Source organism: Nymphaea colorata, chromosome 2, assembly GCF_008831285.2.
Source record: "Nymphaea colorata isolate Beijing-Zhang1983 chromosome 2, ASM883128v2, whole genome shotgun sequence".
Classification (NCBI taxonomy): Eukaryota; Viridiplantae; Streptophyta; class Magnoliopsida; order Nymphaeales; family Nymphaeaceae; genus Nymphaea; species Nymphaea colorata.
Genome location: NC_045139.1, coordinates 7,674,780 through 7,696,707, shown reverse-complemented (window position 1 = coordinate 7,696,707; position 21,928 = coordinate 7,674,780). Strand labels below are relative to the sequence as shown.

The 21,928-nt window shown below is 38.7% G+C and overlaps 2 protein-coding genes across 2 annotated transcripts; both read right to left on the bottom strand.

The window, feature by feature from the left end:
• Positions 1-587: 587 nt before the first annotated feature.
• LOC116248151 (pectate lyase-like) lies at positions 588-5,599 on the bottom strand. The gene is made up of 4 exons (XM_031620779.2): positions 5,422-5,599; positions 2,887-3,627; positions 1,829-1,967; positions 588-1,122 (listed from the first exon to the last, which is right to left on the bottom strand). The coding sequence occupies exons 1-4, from the start codon at positions 5,538-5,540 to the stop codon at positions 895-897; spliced, it is 1,227 nt and encodes a 408-aa protein (XP_031476639.1). The 5' UTR covers positions 5,541-5,599; the 3' UTR covers positions 588-894.
• Positions 5,600-16,156: 10,557 nt separating this feature from the next.
• On the bottom strand, positions 16,157-18,970 carry LOC116248897 (probable pectate lyase 5). Its single transcript, XM_031621926.2, has 4 exons — positions 18,813-18,970; positions 17,419-18,159; positions 17,118-17,256; positions 16,157-16,767 (listed from the first exon to the last, which is right to left on the bottom strand). The coding sequence occupies exons 1-4, from the start codon at positions 18,917-18,919 to the stop codon at positions 16,546-16,548; spliced, it is 1,209 nt and encodes a 402-aa protein (XP_031477786.1). The 5' UTR covers positions 18,920-18,970; the 3' UTR covers positions 16,157-16,545.
• Positions 18,971-21,928: the final 2,958 nt, after the last annotated feature.

Here is a 21,928-nt window from a genome sequence, read left to right as displayed (position 1 = left end):
TTCTTGAAGGCTTCCATGTTTTCCTGTTTTTAGGTTCTTGAGCTGTTTCGATGTGCAGCAGTGTATCATTAACTTGAATGAATGCCACACTTGAGGAACAATGCCTACAACAATCGAACAAGACACCTTCTTTTTGACAGAATCTAACCCGAGCAGTTAGGCAATGCCCCTAAAAAGCAACCTACTGATGTATTGAGTCATTGACAGTTGATTTTTTAGCAGAGAATAGATTAACTTTTTGAATGATTTGAGTTCTTTATTGCTAGATTAATTAGGAAACTCGATTTCAAGTCTACTAAAATGGAGTTTTGTTGTGTCTGTAGAAGGTGAAGAAAACATTTCTGTTCTGCCTGCCGGTGAATCGGCAGACATGCTTCCCGTCTTGCCGAATGCATTTTCTTCACTTTGCATTGACGGGTTTCACCGCACACAGGCAGATGCCCAAAAGTTAGATGCTGATTTGATTTGTTGTTAACCCATTGTTGGGTGCGTCTTTGTAATGTTGTTGTAAAATTAAGTAGAAGAACATATTTCTTGTCATACATATATACATATATATATATGTATATATTATATATGAAAAGAGAGATAATAAAGCATGTAAATTAACCCCAATGTGATGAACAGTGCCTCCCCACAGACAGGGAACATAGCACAGTGGGATCACATCAACTCGTCCTACACAGCCTTCTAAGCTATTTACCCCGAAGCATGCAATCTATCGAGGTGGAGAGTTCAGTACAAACTTTTTGAGGGGGAAAAGACAAAAAGGAAAAGAGAAAAAAACTTTGAACAGGAGATACTCCTGTTGCAACTCATTCACTCGTTGCGCTAGCCCTTTCTGCCACCACCAGCAGAAGTTGGCGAGTGATTGCCGGTAGAGCTCCGGCCGCGCTAGCATTGGCTTCCCTTCCTGCAGGTGAGGGTTCCGGCGGAGGCGGTGACGTAGGGGACGAAGGAGGCCGGCCTGGCGCTGAGGCTGTCAGCCCTCGCGTAGCTGGTAGCCGCCCCTGCGCCTGAGCCCGACGGAAGGAAGTAGGCTCCGTTCAGCATGAGATCGCCCTCCGAGACCCAGTTCCAGTGCGTCCATTCGCTCTCAGGTGCGTTCTCCCGCTTCGTTACCTGCCACCCAGTTGTCGTCATTGACTTCATTTACGATCATCACATCACTCTCCAGGGAACACTAGCGTGCGGACAACACGCCTCGAAATTCGAGTTCTCTTAGCCCCTGATCGTCTTTGTCGCTTATTACAGATATGTTTCTTTCTGTAAAATTTTTAATGATTCACTGAGATGCTTCGAATCCAATGTCTCTTGAAAATCCTTGGTTTCTTACTATTAAGTTCTAATGCAATTTGAATTGTTTATCACACACAAACACACTCTCTTCAGAAGAAAATTCAACTCATGCATCAGAATTATTTAATGTCCTCGTTTGGCAAATGTAACCATATATGTATAAGACTTACATGTGAACTTTTCACTCTTGTGTATTCTAAGAAAAGCGTTGGTGAATGGTAGATTGGAATTTATGAGTTGAAGAAGTTTAGACTGATGATTTTCAATCCATTCTGAAACTGGATCACCTGATCCAAATCATGTGATCCTTTTTTCTCTTAAGCCTTTGGATGATTTGCTGACCCTTTTTCTCATGAAAGATTTTGAGAAATACCCATTATAATTTGTGAAACAGTAGATCATAAGCTTATAATAAAAATAAAAAAGAGTACTGCATGTAAGTAGCATTATAAAATTTTGCTATCGACCAATGCACAAGAATTAAGCACAGTATGAAATTGATGTATTACGCAAAATCTAGGATGATCACCTCTTTATCGAATCGAGTATTGGGTGCAAGAAATCTGTTGCCCTGGCTGATGATCGTAGGGTCCGCACTCCCACCAATGGCGTACATTTCCCAGTGAGTGTAGTCATTGTTCACAATATGGAAAAATCCATGTCTGCACCTGATACAAGGCATTAGAAAACAAAAGTTAGTCAACTTTTGAAATAAAAGGAGGTAATTTTCATCTAAGAAACGAGCTTCTGAATATGACATTCGCAACACTGCTGTAATCTGAATTTTTCATAGGCTTGGTTCGAGGGAAACAGATTTTCAAATGAAAAAGCTGCTCTCCAATTTTTTCAGAATGAAAACTCAAAACCTGTTCTTCCTCTTATTTATCAAGTTTAATAGATTCTCACAGAAAACAAGTTATTATCATTCAAAACAAAAACTAAATTACACAAAGCAAAAATAAGCTGTTCTTCTATTTAAAAACCCAATTAAGACATCAAGTTTCTACGTACAACTGGATTTTGTGAAAACTTGGTTTTAAAATGTGTAATCCGAGCAAGCATTTAACCTCTTAAAATTCTCCAAAATAAAGTGCTTCACCTTGACATCTTTACTTGGTAGATGTAAGCAAATTAAAGCAGTGGACATTCACAAGTATATGATAATTAGACTTTTTTTTTCAATGATATATGCATGAGTAAGCGAAAATTTTCAAAAGAAAGGGAAGAAAGGAAATATCATCATCTAATTACATAGAAGTTGGTCCCCTATTAGGTTAGTGCAACAGCTTGAGATGTGGTGTTAGGTGGTCAGTATTCATGTCGAGTATTAATAGCGTCAACCTCATGTAGTGTAAAAGTATGACCACTGATGTACAAGTTGAAGTACAGAGGGGACGACATCTCGAGACACCAAAAACAGTGCTAAGAAGATAAAGTGTTGGATAAAAGCTTCGGCTCTTTCACGGGTGGTAAGTCTCTCCCACTCAAAAAGAATTAAATATCAGATGAAATATTATATATCATCATAAAATATTATATATCATCATCTAAATATTTAGAAGAAGATGAAGAGTTTGTGGGACATACCTAGGCATCCTTTGGACAAGGCCCTCTCCAAAGTGATTAAAGGCTACAGTAACTCTCATGGCTTTATCCGGCAGGTAAGCGTCGCTATGGCCCAAGAGCATGACCTTATCATGATGGGTCATGTAGTTGTTGGAAATGGTGATGTCCGTGGAATCATGAATGGCATCAATGAGCCCATCATGGCAGTTGGAGAGGGAGCAATGGTCGACCCAGATGTCCCTAGATGCAAATATGGAGATGCCATCGCCGTCCGATTCGATCCAGCGACCAGCGTGCTGAGGAGAGTCCCTTATGGTGCCTGGAGGTGATGGCTTGCAATCATGGATGTGGATGCCATGTATGATGATGTTGCTGACATCATGGATGGTGATGCATGGGCCATTGGCTATGTGAACGCTTGCACCGCGGCCGTCTATGGTCTTGTGTGAGTTCATGACCAGTTGCTGCTGGAGCTGTATCACCATGTCCCGGGCAAAGATGATCCACAAGGGCTCGGTTTGGATCACCCCATACCTAAGTGTGCCGGGCTTGGGGTTCACTGGGTCGTCGTCCCCATTGTCGTCCACAATATAAATCCTTCCATTCCCTCCTCCAATTGCATTCTTGCCGAACCCGATCGCGCAGTCGGCGAGCCGCTGCCGGTTTGATGCCCAATTCGGGTCGCACCGCCAGCAATCGTCGATCGGGTTGCCGGTCCGGCATGAAAGGTACTGCAGCCCCCTCCTTGAGCCATTGACGATCCTAAGGTGCACCAAGCCAAAAACAAAGTAAAATTGTTGGTTAAAGACGTAGTTGGACTGGGCAGAGCCAAAAATTTTCAATCAGGCAGGCTGAATTTAAAGTTTCTAAGTTTTGACACAGACCGAAATATCAATTTTTATATATATGACAAGTAAAATTTTTTGAAATTTACATGTTAATTTTTTTTTTAAGATTTCGAGGTGGGGCGAGAGCCCATGCAGGCTTCCCCCTTGGCTCAGCCTTCAAATGGAGATCTACCATAGTTTCCCTAATTCCTCCAAAATAAGATTTGTGTTGCAGCAAGTTCATGTTGAAGATCGAGCTAGTGAACTAACTGCACACCACATTTGAACTCAACAAAGATTTTCCGCAAGAAAATAAGGTTATCAAAGCTTTGATGGTATATCAATAACATCTTCTATTGCAGCAATTTCATGTTGAAGATGGAGCTAGGGTACTCCATACCGCATTTGAACTGGAAAATGCTTAAGTCTGACTTTTTTTCATTTAACTATCAGCTTCTTTTATGTAAAGTGCAGAACCCTAACACAAAACAGCATGCTTTGATGGTATATCAATAAGATGTTCTGGAACCTCTACGTAGATTTGTATTAATCAAAAGGAAACTCCAACTTAAGATTGTCTACCTGACCAATTGAATTGAACAGTTGAGTTGGTTTTCGTAAAATTTTCTCCCGACAGGAGATATGAAGACTGAGGATGATTTACTGAATATTTAATGCTCGCCACCTACCTCATTAGGATGTTGTCTACAAACACAATATTAATTATTATGTCACACACTCATATTCTTCTCAACGTTGGCTCCAAAACACAACCACAAAACAGAACCAGCATTTTAGCAACTTATTTCTGTCTTTAAGTAATTGGTTACTTCATAGTTGAAATTTATGACCTGATGTAGATCTGACGTATCACGCTTTTACTGATATGGCAAAAGATCCATGATAAAATCCACGGTCTAAGATCCTTATTTCACTTCTTTTGCATTAAGAAAAAGTTTGGTTTAAGATCAAAGGGGAGGAGGTCTAAACTTGAATCCACAGCTCACAAGTCCTAAGCATCTCAAATTCAAGCTATCAATCTCCTCCTTGCTGTTTACGGTTAGAATGAAGAGCTTCGTTCTAGGGGAACGGATCTTCCAATAACATTGATCAATTTCCAAGACAGCATTTCAAAATCAATTAACGTTGAAAGAGAACCGCTACCATTGACAGTAAAATCCCAACTTCCTGAACATACTAGGGAAAGAGAAACAGAGAGATTTTATGTGAAAAATCTTGATACAAAATGAAGTAAACAAAGCAATTTGACTAATTTCTTAGTTTAACATACAAAATTTTATCTTTATTTTTTGCTTATGACGCTCGATTTTATTCATGTGTCAACCAGACTGAGAAGTTTCACTCAATGACCTCGATCGGAAAGACTCACAAGTCCCCAAGTTAACCCTTTCAAACCACACTGACAATCTCTTCTTGAAAATCGTCACTCTTCATGATGTTTTACCATTTCTTGTAACATATAACAGTAGAACATAGATTCAGTTTTTACTGCAATAAGATGACAACATAGTCACTTAAAATTTACAGAGCATGCAAGGCATTGAATTAAGGAGAGAGAGTACAGCAACACAGCATCAAATTGAAATTCTACATACATTTGAGAAAGACATTCAATACAGTTCCGCCACCACCTTCTTTTGATTGAAAGGCATTGAATTAAAGTATCAAATAACAAATTCACTGCAATGAATGTAGTTTTGAAGCTTACTTTTCCTCATCCTTGACGATTTGATCAGCGCGTCGTTGTGATGGAGTTCTCGAGGAAATGCAGCTAACCAGAAAGAGAGAGATCACAAGGGAGAAGAGGAGGAAGGCTGGATTTGCCATTAAGATCAGGAGAAGGGGAAGAAGACAGGAAGGGAGTCGGCTGCTGGTAGCAGTTGCAGTCTTGGACGACGAGCATTTAAAGGAGAACGAACAAGTTCCGGTTCGACGGCTAAACCAAACAGAGGCGGGCCCAACTTTGTTCGTGATTTGTGGTAAACATGGGAGATTCCCGTCCTGGGGGTTGATTTCCTGCCGCTAAATGTGGTGGGCAGATTTTCATATTTAAGCACCTATCTTTCGTAAAAAGGACAAGTAAATTAGCATATTTCAAAAAGCCTGTTAATAGGTCAATATTTTACCTCTGGCCTGTTAGCCTCGCAGAAAGTTTTTTAAATTTCTGCACTGTTTATTTTTAGTCACAAAAATCTCGAGAGAGATGCGTCTGAAATGGGTACCACTTGGAGCCACCTGTGGGTTTCTGTGGGCAGTAGCCCACACAGTACTACGATTTTTTTTGGGATTTACGTATTGGTGATTATCAACTGTTTGCTTGTTTATACGTTGGTGCTCTTTAATCATTTGCTAAATTTTTTTGAATCATGATAGTTGGGGTTACAGAAAAAATAGTTCACTCTGCTTTAGTTATGGCATGTCTCCTTACGATGAAACAAACATTGCTCATACTGTTTTGAAAAATCTTAAAGAAAATTATTTTTGAATTATAATTTATGCCATCCTTTTTCAAATGCATGTTTCAATTTGGAAACTGTCCATTGTTAATTGCCATTCTCCTAATTTATGCTTTAATACTTATGATTTTAGACATGCAAATTAAATAGTATTCTAAATGCAAAACCACTTTCTTGTTTATTGTCTTCAAGGTTGAGGACTGATTTGAGACCTAAGTAGTTTTATAATACATCTTTCAACTCAGGTGTCCTGCATGCTATCGTTGCAGTCTACATGAATAACACCTGATGCATCATTTGCATGACGCTTGGCCGACTAGTTATGCTACCCCTCAAACTAGTTATGCTACCCCTCAAAGCTAGACAGGCAACCTAAGAGCACACGAGAAAAAGCAAAGTCATCCTTTCTCGGCACCATTACCCATTTAACTGCAGTCAGCTTTAACCCTTAGGGGCCGTTTGATGGCCAGAAAAAAATTTCTGGAAAAAAAATTCCAGAAAAAAAATTCTGGAATTGAAGAAACGGAAAAATTTTTCCATTTTTCCAAAACCGGTTTGTGTTTGTTTTGGAAGAAAATTTTTTCTAGGAAAAAAATTCTTTGTTTGATGGGAATGGTGAGGAAGAAGGAGGAAGAAGAGAAGGAGGGAGGAGGGAGAAAAAATTTCCTCCTCCAACGGTCACAAAAATTTTTCCGGAAAAATTTCTCCACCCCTTTCGCTGGAGAAATTTTTCCGGAAATATTTTTCGAGAATCATCTCCAACGGTCCAAATTTTTTTTCCATGTTTGATGAAATGGAAAAGTTTCAAAAATTTGAATTTTTTTTTCCTGTTGAACAGTGCTTTTCCTGCCAACCAAACGCCCCCTTAAGGATGCTCTTTGGGTTAATCCTGCAAAAGGTAGGATGTAAATAAAAATATCCAAAAAGTATAGGTATTCCTTTGTAAAATAGCCTACATCGAGACATTTTCTCCTAAAAAAATGTTTTTGCACTGTGCAAATTGAAAATTGTAACGAAATGATGGGGAGAACAACTTTTTTGAAAACGAAACAAAAGTTCGTTTGAACGGTTGAGTAAATTTGGAGACGCTCAGTCTCAGGCACACGCCCTCCCTTGACTTCTCCCTCTCCTCACGTCCGCCCATCACGGTGAACATATGTCCTTATATTTTTCATTTTCTGGAATTTCCAGACTCATATTAACATTTTTCTTGATAATTATATATATATATATATATATATATATATATATATATATATATATATATATATACAAAAATGGACGACCAAGATAATTCTTTACAGTTCATGCATTTAAGGGTCATGTACCTACTAATTTATTTTCTATAATATATTTATATATATATAATAATGTCATAAAAATGTATTAATCTGACAGTTCAAAGCTCTAGCTAATCTAAGCTTACCTGCTGGATTGAAAAGCCAGATGCCCAAATATTTAAAATGAAAATTTTGGGTGCCAGCTTGCATTAATTAATCTTTTTATTTGGTCCTATGTATGCATAATATTCATATGGTACAAGCGTACCTTCTCTTGGACTTCTCCTTCAAATTAATGAGGTATCTGGGTATTAAAACCTGATAAGATATGCAAGCGTACCATAAGTCGCTTTGACTGGTGATGAGTTTCTTTATATCCCGAAAAATTAATACACAGAAATTATAAGCCTAATAACTTTTTTTCTCCCACATGTAAGTGCATTTCTAAGGCGAATCCTACATATAAGAGTGCCTATATCATATATGAGCAGGGATGCAAGGACGTTCGGGTTCGGGTTGGATCTAGGCATTGTCGAAAACTGAGTCTGACCAGCATCAAGTCCAAGTTTACATGCAATTACATGGTTTCTATCTATTTGGATTAGGACTTAATATGGATCTGAACACAGATTTCAATTAGCTAGTTAGAGAACTGCATATACACAAGCCCCTATTCAATACATCAATCCAATATGGTTTCCATTAGTTGAGTCTGGATTCAAGATCATAATTGCACAGAAAGTCCGACCTCTTGACATATACCCCGAAACTTTTTCTGGCATGTACGACTGAAGAAGAACTTATTCCTCTAATCAAACGGGGAGAAAAAGTTCCTGAAATATGTTACCATTTTACAAAGCCAATAGTTCCAAATTTTCAGCCTGAAAATTGGGTCCGGCCTTTTTTCAATTGTCCCATAAAATATCAAAGCAGGGATGGAGATACTTGGGGTCTCTGCCCCCACAAAGCCACTCTCAAACTTTAATTTGGTAATTGGGTTTAGGTGGACCTGGGTTCAGTTTTATGGGGCAGCCCCTAAGATTCATGGACCTAGTGGGCTTGGTTGTTAACATATAACAAAAAAACGTGTTATTTTTTTTAAAAAAATGAGAAAATTAAATGCCGTTTAAAACTTAAAAAATATAATTTGGTAAATAAAACATTAAAACGAAAAAAACATGTTTTAACACTTTTTTTTTCACTTTTTAAATGCCAAACATTTTTTTTCATTTTCTATTTTTATTTGTTGCAAATCAAATTATCTTTTGATGTTTGAGTTATTATTTTCTCACTTATTTTATTTTTTCTTATTTTTAATTTTTTAAACTTTTAAAAATTCACCATATTTTTTTCGTATTTTTTCAAGCTCGCCATATATACCCCAGATAAAATTTGGCCATTTAAAACTCCCAAATGTTATTTGTGAATAGGGCGGGGTCAGAAATTTTTTCAGGGGTGGGCATAACGGTCATTTAACCGGGTCAACCGGTCTAATAAATTTATCCGAGTAGGGCCAAACTAAATCATGACGTTAACTATGTATTTATTAGTACTCAATAGATTTCTTTTTTTTTTTGTTCTGTGGCAGCATCAAAGAATGCGGACATTTTTAGATTGGTACTAACTTCAATAAAAATAATGGCAATGGCTTCCAACGTCAAATGAAAAAACAAGCATGTTGTGGAAGACCCACGCCGGTGAATGTGCTAAGGGAAGGCCACATTTTTCAACCAGAACATGAGAAAATTGATCAAATCTCACGCTTGAAAAATGTGTTCATGTTTGCATGGGGGGTCAAACCAAGGACCCAAGAAAATTTGCTACGAAGTACATTAAAAGTTAGGTCAGAATCCGATTCGGCACAACAAAGTTTCAAGCGGGTCTACGTCAAAGCCAAGATCAATCCAAGTCTCTTTTAACTGTTTATAATTGTTAACTGAATTCTTTGAGATGATAGAACCCGGCCAAGAGGTTTACATGCCAAAAACCAAAACTATAACTTTAAGTTTAGAGACAGTAATGTTACTTGGTGAGTGAGTGAACGGAAGCTATCCGAAGAAGCGTTGAAGCCCTCCCCCATTTCTTTTATTTTTGGGTTGCAAGATTGTTTCGAAACGTGAATGAACTTATGATATACCATTCAACTAAAATGTGTGAGTAAGGAATTGGCTTAGAACACTCACTGGGTTCAAGCGCCTTTGACTGGCTGATTGTGGCACACTCTATAAGGCAGGGGCGAGAGGGAGTGGAGGGCCTACGTAGGCCATGGCTTTATCCTGGCCAATGAAAAAAATAATTTTTTTTTAATTGCGTCATGTATTTTTTGGATTTGAATTTAATTTGGCCCTACCAAAATCCAGAGGTTGGATTGTCGGCTCGTTCCTAAAGAAAATACTGACTTCGCCTCTACTATAAGACACTTGTTCTTTTTGGCATATATATATATATATATATCCTTAGTGTTGGGAAAGTGTCTATGTCGTTATGGCGCTGTTCTCTCAAACTTCTTCGAGCTTCATGCCTTGGATGACTTCAATGAATGCTCCGCCCGAACACTAAGAAAGTGTTTGGGTGTCCAAATGACTAAAGCGCCCCTCACAAGAGGGGTACAAGTGTGTAACAGAAACTAATCAGTGACCAAGGAGAAAGTAATCCGACTTATGCAGCAGAACAAAAAGAGACGATGCTTGTGCCGCATTTGAAGGCTGAGTCAGGCATCTTTTGATCCACATGGGAGGACCGATAGAGAGAGTCATTTTTTCCTTGGCAATGGAATCTTGAAAATATAATATCATCTAGAGAGTGGATTATGGCAGCTAGGGAAGTAGCATGGTGGCTTGAGAGGGCCAAGGTTATGATTCCTCCTGCTACCCAGTGTGGTAATATGGAAGTTGCTTCTATCGGACTAGGTCTAAACGATACAACTTGGGAAGCCAGAAATTTTTTATAAGAGGGGTCAAGTTAAAGTTTTTAAATTTTGACAAGAACCGAAATATTATTTTTCAAAATTTTTATATAAAACAAGTAAAATTTTTTAAAATTTACATATAAATTTAAAAAAAAAACTTTTGAGGTGGAACTAAGACCCATGCTGCCCCCTTGGCTCCGCCCTAGAAAACCAAATGCCCATATCATGGGTGTACTTGAAATTGAGAGATGTTCTCTCTCACACACACATCTAAGGTCTTTCCAGATGAACTTACAGGGTTGGGGATGGGAGGAGAGTGTCTATCATGTCTATTCCATATGCCTCCAATAATCGTTGGCAGCAAAGATTGACAAATTGTTGCCAATTGAAGGTCATTTGGGGGCATAAAGGAGTGCATTGTTCGAATCTTCTTGGAAACCACTTCCAAATGGGTTCAGAGTAGGCGCATGTGGTGAACAAATGAGGATTCGTTTCCTCCTCATTTTTGCAGAGAAGGAACATGTTGACAGAGGTGATTCCAAACACATCTTTCATTTATCCATAGTTTGGATCCTGTTCTTGCAAGTCGCCATGTGGAGCTGGAAGGTGCTTTTGAGTGCCCATATGTAACTACGCCAAATGGCTGAGTCTTCCTCCTCTCTAATTTTTGTTATACATCTGAAGGCTGGAGAGCGAGGTAGCAACAGCAAGGACCCAAGTGTTAGTCTTTAGTCTTTGGTTGGGGAGAACTTGAATAGTTCAATAAGGTTAAGGTTCATGTATCCATGTCGACGTTTCCATATTAAAAGTGCGTACGTGGACACACTTAGGTACTTTTTAGATCGAAACAAATCAAAACTATTTAATTTTACATTATTTAATTTTCTGTAGTTTAGTTTTCATTATGTTTTTAAAGTTACTATTCATTAACATGTAATGTTTTTATTTAAAATCATTTGTTTATTTAAATGTTGCTTTTATTTTGATATATATATATATATATACCTATACCCACATGTTTTAAACTTGTCATGTTTGTGTCTCTACCCATGTGACTTAGCTGAAAAATTGCCGAAACCAAGGGGCCGACTCCAAGTTTCCAAGCTGCCGGACAGGTGCAATGGTGTTGAGCAGATTGAAACTTAGCGACTGGTCAGAAAGGCAACCACCGTAGCCACTAGGGAGCAGAGTATGAAGGACACTCCATCCCTAAGCATCCAGCCAAAAACGGATCCTTCCACCATTTTCTAGCTTCCACTGAATCCTGTGGGCCACTTCGCCCCAGCTCCATATGATTACCTTTCAAGAAGAAGAGCTAGAGGGTGTTGTTTTAAGCATCCAAAGGCCAGAAGGTCTGAGGTGTTTGTTTATGGATGGTACCAGTTAGAAGTTTGAATGCACGAGCCCAGCCCAGTATGAGACAATCTGCAGTAGGTTGTGTTTTACCAGACATATTCTGCCAGCGTAAGAGAAAGTAACTTTTCTGCACTTATGGAGCCTTCGTCTAACCCTGCCTTAGAAGTCACTTCTATCAAGTTCAAACCCTGCCTTAGAAGTCACTTCTAAAACCCTGCCATGTCGGGGCAATGGTATATACTGAGATGCTCTCAACGATGTGTAGAGCACAGTGAGTTTTTATCAAGGTGAGCGAGATGTTAACAATTCATCACTCGAAAAAGAAACCGGTACACCCCTCTATTCCCTTTGCCATGTCTTCTTTAGACCGAGCTAGAATTAACTGAAATTTTCAACAAATTAACAAGGTTGAGAACTCTTTTACTTGGAAAGTGTATTAAAAATGTCAACTTTTAAACGAAAAAAACACATTTTTTTTTCCTTTTTTTTCATTTAAGGCATTTTTCATGTTTTTTGCTTGTTTTCATTTTCTAATTTTCATTTGTTGCTTATCTACTTAACTTTTTTTTAAAAAATACTGTACTTCTTCCATTTTTTTCATGCTCACCGTATCATACCCAAAAAATATTAAAGCTTAAAACGCAAAAATAAAAAAATTATGACTATAGTTTGTACCTTATAATTTATATGATGAGACATGCATCCATTTATTACTAGTGGTTGATGCAAGTTGAAGCTAAAGCTAAAGTTCAAATCTCAAGGCTGCAACTCAACGTACCGCTTGAAGCTGCAAGTTGTTCGGCCGAAAAATGTAGTAGAGTCTAAGCAATTGCAGTGACACATATATGTAAAATCTTTGACTGAACTGCTCGAAGGGTTGTTTTTGCTTTTACCGCCTTTCAATTCGCAGCGAAAGATTCCAAAGATTGAACACCAAAAAGACAGCTTAGCTGGGATGTATAAAACAGGACCACTGGATCCGAAGAAGCTTGGTGGCTTTCCTTGTCAATGACACGAAGCTCTACAGAAAGGCCTGCCGACAAATTACAGAGATCCCCCCAACTCCTTTTCTTGAGACGATGGATCGCACTTATGCTCGAAATCACACGGTGTTTGATCACCTTTTTCTTGGTTCAAGGCTGTTTGGAAACCTCTGTGGCTTTATGACATGTCCTTTAATTTGAATGTCTTGCATCTTCACCATAATCGGAATGATCAGTACTTACAGGAATCAAATTGATCGGCAAACCTCTCAAGAGATGAGATCTTGTCCGCACACTACGTTTTAGACAAACCAGCTATACTATGCCCTTAGACAGTTTGATCATGAGACGTAAATCAATGAAACAAGAAGACGGTCTTGTAAACTTGCGTGGTTTTATGATATACCTTTTAATTTGATTGTCTTGCATCTTCACTGTAATCCGACTGATAAGGATGATAAGGATTTACAGGAACCAAATTAATGACACTTTGTCCGCAAACCTCTCAAGAGATGACACTTTGTCGGCACACCAGGTTTGGCGAACCAGCTATGCTATGCCCGCCGTTAGGCTGTTTTTTCAACTTGAGATGTAAATACATGGAAACAAGAAGAGGAAGAGGGTCTCGTCGACCGAATGTGGTGATTGATGATTGGTAACAGCGGGTTAAGAAGAAATGATGTGAAGGAAGCGCACATGCATCGACATCATCTCCTGCCGACAGCGTCGTGCTTTGCCTTGTCTCCGCCGGAGTCAAATTCTAGAGTAGAGCTAATGGGCAATAATTGATGCATGTGTCTGTACTATTTTCTTTTTATAACATAATGGAAACTTGTCGCCCCGTCAAAAATAGCATGTTAGGCTACTTCATGTTGCTCATAACGAGGTCATCCTGACGCCAAAATTTTTTTCATTATATTATACTTTAAACATATAATATATATATATATATATATACATGCCTATCAAATTCTTGTGCACTAATGATAATCATTTTTGTGATCGGTTTGATTCTAACGACATAGGATGGTAGAGATCAAGTTGAAAATATAAAAGTAAAACTTTTTTTTTTTTTTTCAAGAGATTGAAATATGCCTTAGATGAAATAGTAGACACAGAAAGAAAAAAATACTTGTAGCTTTTGAAGGGAATTTCCATCTCTTGAAAAGAAAACTTAGTTTTCATATTTTAAATTTAATTTCTATCATCAGATCTGCTTAGAATTGACGAACCAGATTATTTTTATTAAGTTTGGTATATAATATAAGACTTTTGTTAGCCACCTAATTTTTCACTCTCTTATATATATATATATATTTACTAGTTTAGATATTATAAATCTTCTAGCCTTTTAAATATTACACTTTTATCCCTTTTAAAATTTTGAATGTATAGTTTACCCCTAAATTTCTAGCTCCCCAATTGCTCACAGTACACTACCTTATATTGCATCAAACAGTGTCTTTAATCACGCCTGCTTGATGTAATCCGTTAGGCAAGCGTGATTGGATGGATATTCAGATGTTAAGAAGACTTCACCTTTTATATATATATATATATGTGTGTACATGTATATCGAGAGAAAGAGAGAGAGAGAGAGAGAAGAAAAATTGAAATGAACCCGCTGTCAAATGTTACCGGATGCTTTTATATTTAAAAACCGTCACTACAACACAAGAGAGAGGGAAGAAAAATTGAAATCAGCCAGCTGTCAAATGTTACCAGATTCTTCTATATTTAGAAACTATCACTACACCATCAATTGTTAACAACATTCGGCGGTCGGCCGTCACACACATACAGAGAGAGAGAGAGAGAGAGAGAATTATTACCGAATACGCTTTTCCTATTTGTGGTTTCTGATAAATTTGATCATATAGATAAACAAAAACTAGACAAAAAATGGGAAAATGAACATAAACACTTGATGTCTAGATTGGTCTTCATGAGCCAATTAATTAGAAAACTATGAACCTCAATCTTAGGATGTAAATATTTATACGCTGTTTGTATGCTTTTCCTTTATCTTTTAGTAATTTTAACGTTTTGCATTCATCTACATGGTTGATCTTATAACTGTAAAGATACACTTGCCAGTGTTTGCTAGCCGGGAGGTATTAAGAGAAGAAAAACAGGGAAGCACAACTCACTATTCCCTTATATACTTATTCGTCGTCTAGGAAATGCATAGGACATATTGGCTTTACAGAATTGATCAAATGCTTGCAAGTGGAGCCTTACTAGATCACACCCAATACAATTATTGGGGAACCTGCATTGACATTCTTGGATTCTTGCGTGTGGATTCCCAAATGATGCAACTATGTCGTTGCTCCCACGATGAACGAGACAAGAGGAGTCCATGGACGTCCCTCTAGTGTTTGGAAAGATGCTCATTTCCAGTTGTGCTGCATTATATTCTCTTACAAGATTATTGGCGGTGCGCCTTAATCCAGCTTGCTTATTCTTAAGGAATCTAATGTTCCTTCAAGTGTTGATTTTGAAGTTAGCGTCCCAAAAGGGTCATGTCATTTTGTGGTTTTTGGATGTAAGCATTAGATCCAATTCCTGGTCAGTACTTCCGACTGCAAAGTTAGATAAGTTGTTGTCACATTGTCAAGTGGGGATGCAAATGGATCATATTCGAATTGGATATACTCTTAACTGTATCTATTTTTTCGAACATTCATATACTCATATTCAAATTTAAACTCTAATACAAATGAAGAAAAGTCATATTCAAATCCAGATTCCAAGTTCACAATCGAAATCTAATCAAAAACTATTTTTTATATTCATAGCCAAATCCAAATTTTGGATCGAATCCAGCCCACTTTCAAAATGTAAGAGTACTGGAGATATGACATTTATTTAAAACGAAATCTGATCTGAATCCAGTCGATGTTTAAGGATATATAAATCCAAATTTGATCAGCTGTCTGATTTCTTAGTCAAATATGTTTTTTTTGCATACCCAATTCTTTTAGAACTGTTCAGTCGAATGTCCGATTTAAATCGAATATATTGTCATCTCTGGTTTCAATATGGTTGAATATATAGTTATTTCCAGTGGATCAATGTAGATATGGAACAGGTCTAGATCAACTTTCTATATCATACGATTGAGTTGGAGTACTCCAATAGACATACGATAGAGAAGAAGAATCGCCATGGCTTTTCTACAGATTGCATCGAATTCTGCGACTGATCAAAATGGCAATTGTTAATTTCGTAGACTATGTGCAGCTAGAGATCTACATAAGAATAGAGGCTCACTTCTTTCTACCAACCGTCTTCTATTCCTTAATAATTAACCAACAGCCGTCCATTGATGCCTTTATTTTTGTGATTGTAGAAACGTCGATGCGTGTCCATGTACGTCTGTGTGCAGACATATATTATTATTATGGAAGAGACAGTGATCAGAGGAAGAGAGGCGTCCAAATCGACTGACAGCAGATTCGAAGAATAATAAATATATAGATTATATCAGAGCTTTCAAGAGTACAATACGGTGCAGAAACTTCCACCGTTGGTAGTTAGCACCACTACCACTCTTGAGACAGTCAACATCAACTCTTCGTCCCCATTGTGCCTTTTCTTCCCATTAGTCTTCACCAGATTCACCACCACTACCACCAAATCTGTTCAGTAATGGTTGAAGGGCAGCAGGACGAGGTTGGAATTACAGACAGTAAATCTTAAAAAGCGCAAATCTCCCCAAAGCCACTCAATAAAGGAAAAGAGCAGGATAGCTATTTATACGTATAGTTATATAATCTTTGTACTCCTTATGTATGGCATCTAATTGTTGTAGCGCTTCTTAATTTGATCTCTCGGTCGCCATGCCTAGCACCGGCTTCCTTTCCGGCAGTTCAGAGCTCCGGCGTACGTCGTGATAGTGCCGACTAGCGACGACGGCCTCGCGCTGAGACTGTAAGCCTTGGCGTAGCTGGACGACGCGCCGCCGCCGGACGGAGTGAAGAAGGCTCCGTTGAGCATCAGGTCGCCCTCCGACCTCCAGTTCCAATGGCTCCATTGACTCTCCGGTGCATCCTCTCGCTTCGTCACCTGCCATCGACAAATTAGTCTCGAATTAAGTGCTCGTCCTAGTTGCAGAAGAAAAAGCCAACACCAATAATTCAAGTAGGAGGGCGGCTCCACCGACAACCATAAATGCCCACAGGAATTGCCCACTTGTATCAAGTGTGAATCTGATCACCTCTCAATATGACTGATATCTTAGGGTATACGCTCATTTTTTCAGGAAATAAATAATATTTACGTATGTGTCACAGTAAGAATTTAATGCTAGTTTGACATGCATGAAAAATATGTACCATCATAAAGAGAGACTGTGTATATGTATGTGCATGTGTGCGTGCACTCTACACACATCATTTCATTAAAAATGAGCTAACCTCTTTGCTAAACGTGTTATCAGGTGCAAGAAATCTGTTTCCTTGGCTATTAATGGTGGGGGCTGCACTTCCACCAATAGCATACATCTCCCAGTGAGTGTAGTCGTTGTTCACAACATGAAAATATCCATGTCTGCACCTGAATCACGCACAACATAGTTACCAAACATCAGTAATTTAACCAATATCGACCATATTTTGAAAATATAACGATCTTTCAAATGTCATTATTGTAAAAATAAAAAGTTAGTATATATATATATATATGAAAAGGTGCAATATTAATGGCTTTTGAGGGTACCTAGGCATCCTTTGAACGAGGCCTTCACCAAAGTGATTAAAGGCGATGGTAACCTGCATATCTTTATCCTGTGTATAACTGTCACTGTGACCCAAAAGCATGACTTTATCATGATGGGTCATGTAGTTGTTGGAGATGGTGATGGCAGTGGAGCCATGGATGGCATCAATGAGCCCATCATGGCAGTTGGAGAGGGAGCAATGGTCGACCCAGATGTGGCTTGACCCGAATATGGAGACGCCGTCGCCGTCCGATATGGTCCTGTACCCGTAGTGCTCCGGCGAGTCCCGAACGTAGGTGTTCCCCCCTTGCTTGCAGTCATGTATGTGAACCCCATGTATGATGATGTTGGTGACATACTGGATGGTGATGCATGGTCCATTGGCTATGTGGACGCTTGCACCGCGGCCATCTATGGTCTTGTATGAGTTCATGATGAGCTCCTCCTTGAGCTGTATGACCATGTCCCGGGCAAAGATGATCCACAGTGGCTCGTTCTGGATCACCGCGTACCTAAGGGTGCCGGGCTTTGGGTTCACCGGGTCGTCGTCCCCACTGTCTGTAACAACATAGGTCTTGCCATTCTTTCCTCCAAGTGCATTCTTGCCGAACCCGTAGGCGCAGTCGGCGAGCCGCTGCCGATTGGCCTCCCAATTGGGGTCGCACCTCCAGCAGTCGTCGATCGGGTTTCCGGTGCCGCAGGAGAGGTATCCCAGCTCCCTCCTAGATCCATTGATCTCCCTACAAAAGGTTCAAAATGTACATTACATGAGCGATTGATCTGCATGAACTTGTCTTAAAAAATAGAAGTAGAGCAAATTCATATAACATCTTTACTATGAATCTGATATGTTCCTGTTGCCAAACATTAACATCATTTCTTTTTAAATAAGTGAACCGGAGAAGTATCCCACAAAGTGAGAGCCAAATCCCCCGTTGATAGCGGGGGTAGAGCCCATGAAAATAAGGGTAGAAAAGTCATTTTCATAGTGACATTAGAAAAGAGCATATGCCCTCAGGTTTATTTTTGACTCCAATACTGCTAACTGATAGCTCTTTCTTCTTTGGAGATACGAGCAAATTGTATCTCCTGATTGATAGCATCATTCTTCTCATCTCCTCGACCAATTCCCAAATCCTAGACCTCAATTTCTTGCTACCTCACGGCGGAGGGGAGCATGGTAAGGTGGTGCCGCCGCCATGTTTAGGAAACTCGATCTTTCAGAGGCGGCATTGGCCTAAACAAATCTCCCTAAAATCAACATTACCCTCACTACAGCAGGATGCAATTGCAGAAGCGATCAGATCAGTGCAGCCGCCAATAATGCCTGGAAGCAACACATTTACATACAAAAAAGAAATTGCAAGTCCAGCAGTGAGATATCAAGGCTTACCTCTCCAGTTCTTTGACAATTAGCTCCGGGTCTTGCGGTGGAGCTCTAGCGGAAGACGTCACCACAAGGAGGAAGAAGAAGAAGAGAAAGAAGGAAGGGTTCGCCATTGAGAGAGAGCAAGAGCAAGAGGGAGAGGTCGTTGCTGGAGTTTGTAAGTTGCAGAGGCAATTTAAAGAGAAGGGGGAAGGTGGGGCTGCGTTCAACGTGACTAAAGCGAAACAAGGTGAGGGCCCACTTTTGGTCGTGATTTGTGGCCTAGATCATCCCCATGTGGAGGCTTTGTGCCGCTAAATGTGGATGTTATATTCCTTAAGCGTAAAAATTTCCCGAAGCCCACATCAACTCTTTGTGAAATTCAAGTACCGATCTAAACATTCACGAATTTCGAGAAAAGACTTACCAAATGTCAGTTAGCAGTATAACACTCAATCTTGACCTGGCAGTCCCCACTTGCCAATAGTTTATATTTGCAAATTGCGGCGCTTAACATTGATTCATTTGTTGTGGATCTAACATTTTTCAACATTAGTAGCTTTCATGCACTTTTTCATAGTGATGGGCAACTTAGAAGATCGAGACTATCTGTATCGATGTGGGTTGTTTGGTAATATGAACAGTAATATATTGTTTCATGTATCTTGACCTAAATGTTGCGTAAACTCATAAAATGCTATAACATAATGTTCAATAAATTTAACTTAATAATGAATACACGAAACTATAAAATTGTATGTTGTTGTTTCTATTGTCAAACAACCCCAAAAGAAACAAGTTAAGGTGCTTCTTCTTGTACCATGCAGCCCTTGGCCTTTTTAGCAAGGGCACATGTCATAAAAGAAGGCACCATAACACGCTTTCTTATGTGCAGCGGGCACATGAGCGTAAGATCCTTGCTACCCTTTTCATGTTGTTTGAAGCATCTACTCCGCTTGAAATTTTCTGAAATGGGGACAGCTTTACTCAATACAGTAAGAACAGGAGGTGCAATTGCAGTAATATCGCTGGTAAATCGCTCGGTCGTCAGTAATGATGGGAGGTTTGAAAAGGGAGCGAACGAAATGAGAAGACGGGCAAAGGCAGGGGCACCGGCTTGATTTCCGTCGTTTCACTTCCGTGAATTACGACGGCCAAACCTCTCGCTTCTCATCTCCCTTTTTTCTCGGTCGTCGCCTCTTCTTGTCAAATTTGGAAGCAGAATATCAGTCAATAATAATATTTCAAAAATACGCATCCACGACTTTCTGTGTTGGAAATACATTTAAAGAGGCTACAAGCTTATGCGTTTCCAACTCACTACCGGTTGGCAGCAAAATACATCATGCATCTTTTTAATGTCTCTTTCTCTCTCTAGCAACCATTTCCTTTCCCTCATAATCTACAAATCTCAGAGCTAAAAATTTTAAGCTAAAAGACACTGTTGCAGAAATTTTCATTTCTTATGAGTACAACATATATCAATATGTAAATACTTGTAACACATTTATATAAATAATTTTTAAAAAACAATTGTTGTTGGTGTGGGCAATTGCCCACTCCAGCCTATATGTAGCTCTGCTGCTGATCTCAAGGTGAAGTCGTGACGAGAAAAAAGAGTCAAAAAAAAAAAAAGTTAGTGGAAGGGTGATAAGATGCCATGCTTTGGAGAACAAATTCTATGTTGTGACCCTTAAGAAGGGACCATGTATTATGGTCTGAATGACAAAAATGCCCTTATTAGTTAAATACTAGACTCCTTCCTGTAAGGGTAAAAGTGAAACTTAAACAAATTTCGCTCACTAAAACTACTGAAACTCTCATGTTAACGGCATGACATCAAAAGTTCCCTTGGATGCTTTATATGCGATTCGTTTCCTTTTTTCTTGTTTTTTTTTTTTTTGAATCTGACAACAATGCAAATAAATTTGGATGTTTAAACTTCAAATAGTGACAAATTATTTCTTTTGAATGAACTAACAAATTCAAGACTGGTGATTCTGAAACTTTAAAAAGTTAATTTACACATCAAATTTTCTACAACATGTAGCATTTTCAAGTTGCAGACGTCGATCTAACTCAAATAATTTTTCCATTATTTTTCTTGGTAAATATTAATTGTTGAACATTTAATGAGAAAGATGGCGCACCTACTATTCTGGTGTGTGCTACTTCTCTAGGTGAGAGCTTTTCGTGTAGCTTGAAAATAACGTGCTGCCCACCAAGCGCTCCAACGCAGCTTATGACCCCAGGAACAAGAGAAATGGCCACTCATCTATAACATTTAATGAGAAAGATAAATAAATAATGTGAGATTTGAATAGTCAACAACTTAGGAATTATTATATAGGTAAAAGGGCGGTTAAGCAGAATATGATAGGGAAAATGTTGAAAAGAAATGCAGTGGGCTACTTTCTCTAGATGTTGGGGGTTCATAAATCTCAAGAAGCCTAGGCTCCATATCCATTCTGGATCCAATAATCCTTCAAAACCACGACTTAGGGGTGCAAATGGATTTGGATTTGGATTTTGGTAGCTGGACAAACATCAAGCGCATTCACTTAACATTGACAAGGATGAAATCAAGGAGGAAAAACACATGATCATAGTCAAGAGGATGAGCAGAAAGAGTATTTTATCTTACCACTTAACAAGAAGACCGAACCTCACTCTTGAATGATAAGTTGACCATAAAAGATAATATGAAGATCCCTTTCAGAAAACATAAAAAAACACAACATAAAATGACCAAAATACCCCTAATGTTTAAATGAAATGCCCTTTCCTACGAGGGCAAAAGCGAGATGCATCGGAAAACAAATTCGTAAGATTATCTAAATGCAAAACCGTGGGGACGCCGTTTCCCTAACACGGAAATCGGCAGAATTATTTTAGCTCACAAAACTTTCTCTTATTTGCAAAAAGGAATCTTCAAGTTTAGTCTAAAAGGATGGGAAAGGAATGGGGCTGGGTTTCCAAAACCACCTGATAACTAAGAGAAAAGAATCAAAAAAACGAAATTAAAACTTTAGGGACAATATTATTAAAAAAATAATATATCACAAATATGTCTGCCTAAAAAAAAACACCACTTGAGAAAAATTAATAGTTAAATTTAGCTGTCACAAATTGGCCTTTACTTT

Excerpts from the sequence above, each read along its gene's own strand:
- LOC116248151 (XM_031620779.2), bottom strand. The coding sequence starts at position 5,540 with ATGGCAAATCCAGCCTTCCTCCTCTTCTCCCTTGTGATCTCTCTCTTT. Across the intron at positions 1,968-2,886 it reads CTTGTCCAAAGGATGCCTAG|GTGCAGACATGGATTTTTCC; the intron begins GTATGTCCCACA and ends GCCTTGTATCAG. Across the intron at positions 1,123-1,828 it reads ATACTCGATTCGATAAAGAG|GTAACGAAGCGGGAGAACGC; the intron begins GTGATCATCCTA and ends ACTGGGTGGCAG.
- LOC116248897 (XM_031621926.2), bottom strand. The coding sequence starts at position 18,919 with ATGGCGAACCCTTCCTTCTTTCTCTTCTTCTTCTTCCTCCTTGTGGTG. Across the intron at positions 17,257-17,418 it reads CTCGTTCAAAGGATGCCTAG|GTGCAGACATGGATATTTTC; the intron begins GTACCCTCAAAA and ends TGCGTGATTCAG. Across the intron at positions 16,768-17,117 it reads ATAACACGTTTAGCAAAGAG|GTGACGAAGCGAGAGGATGC; the intron begins GTTAGCTCATTT and ends TGTCGATGGCAG.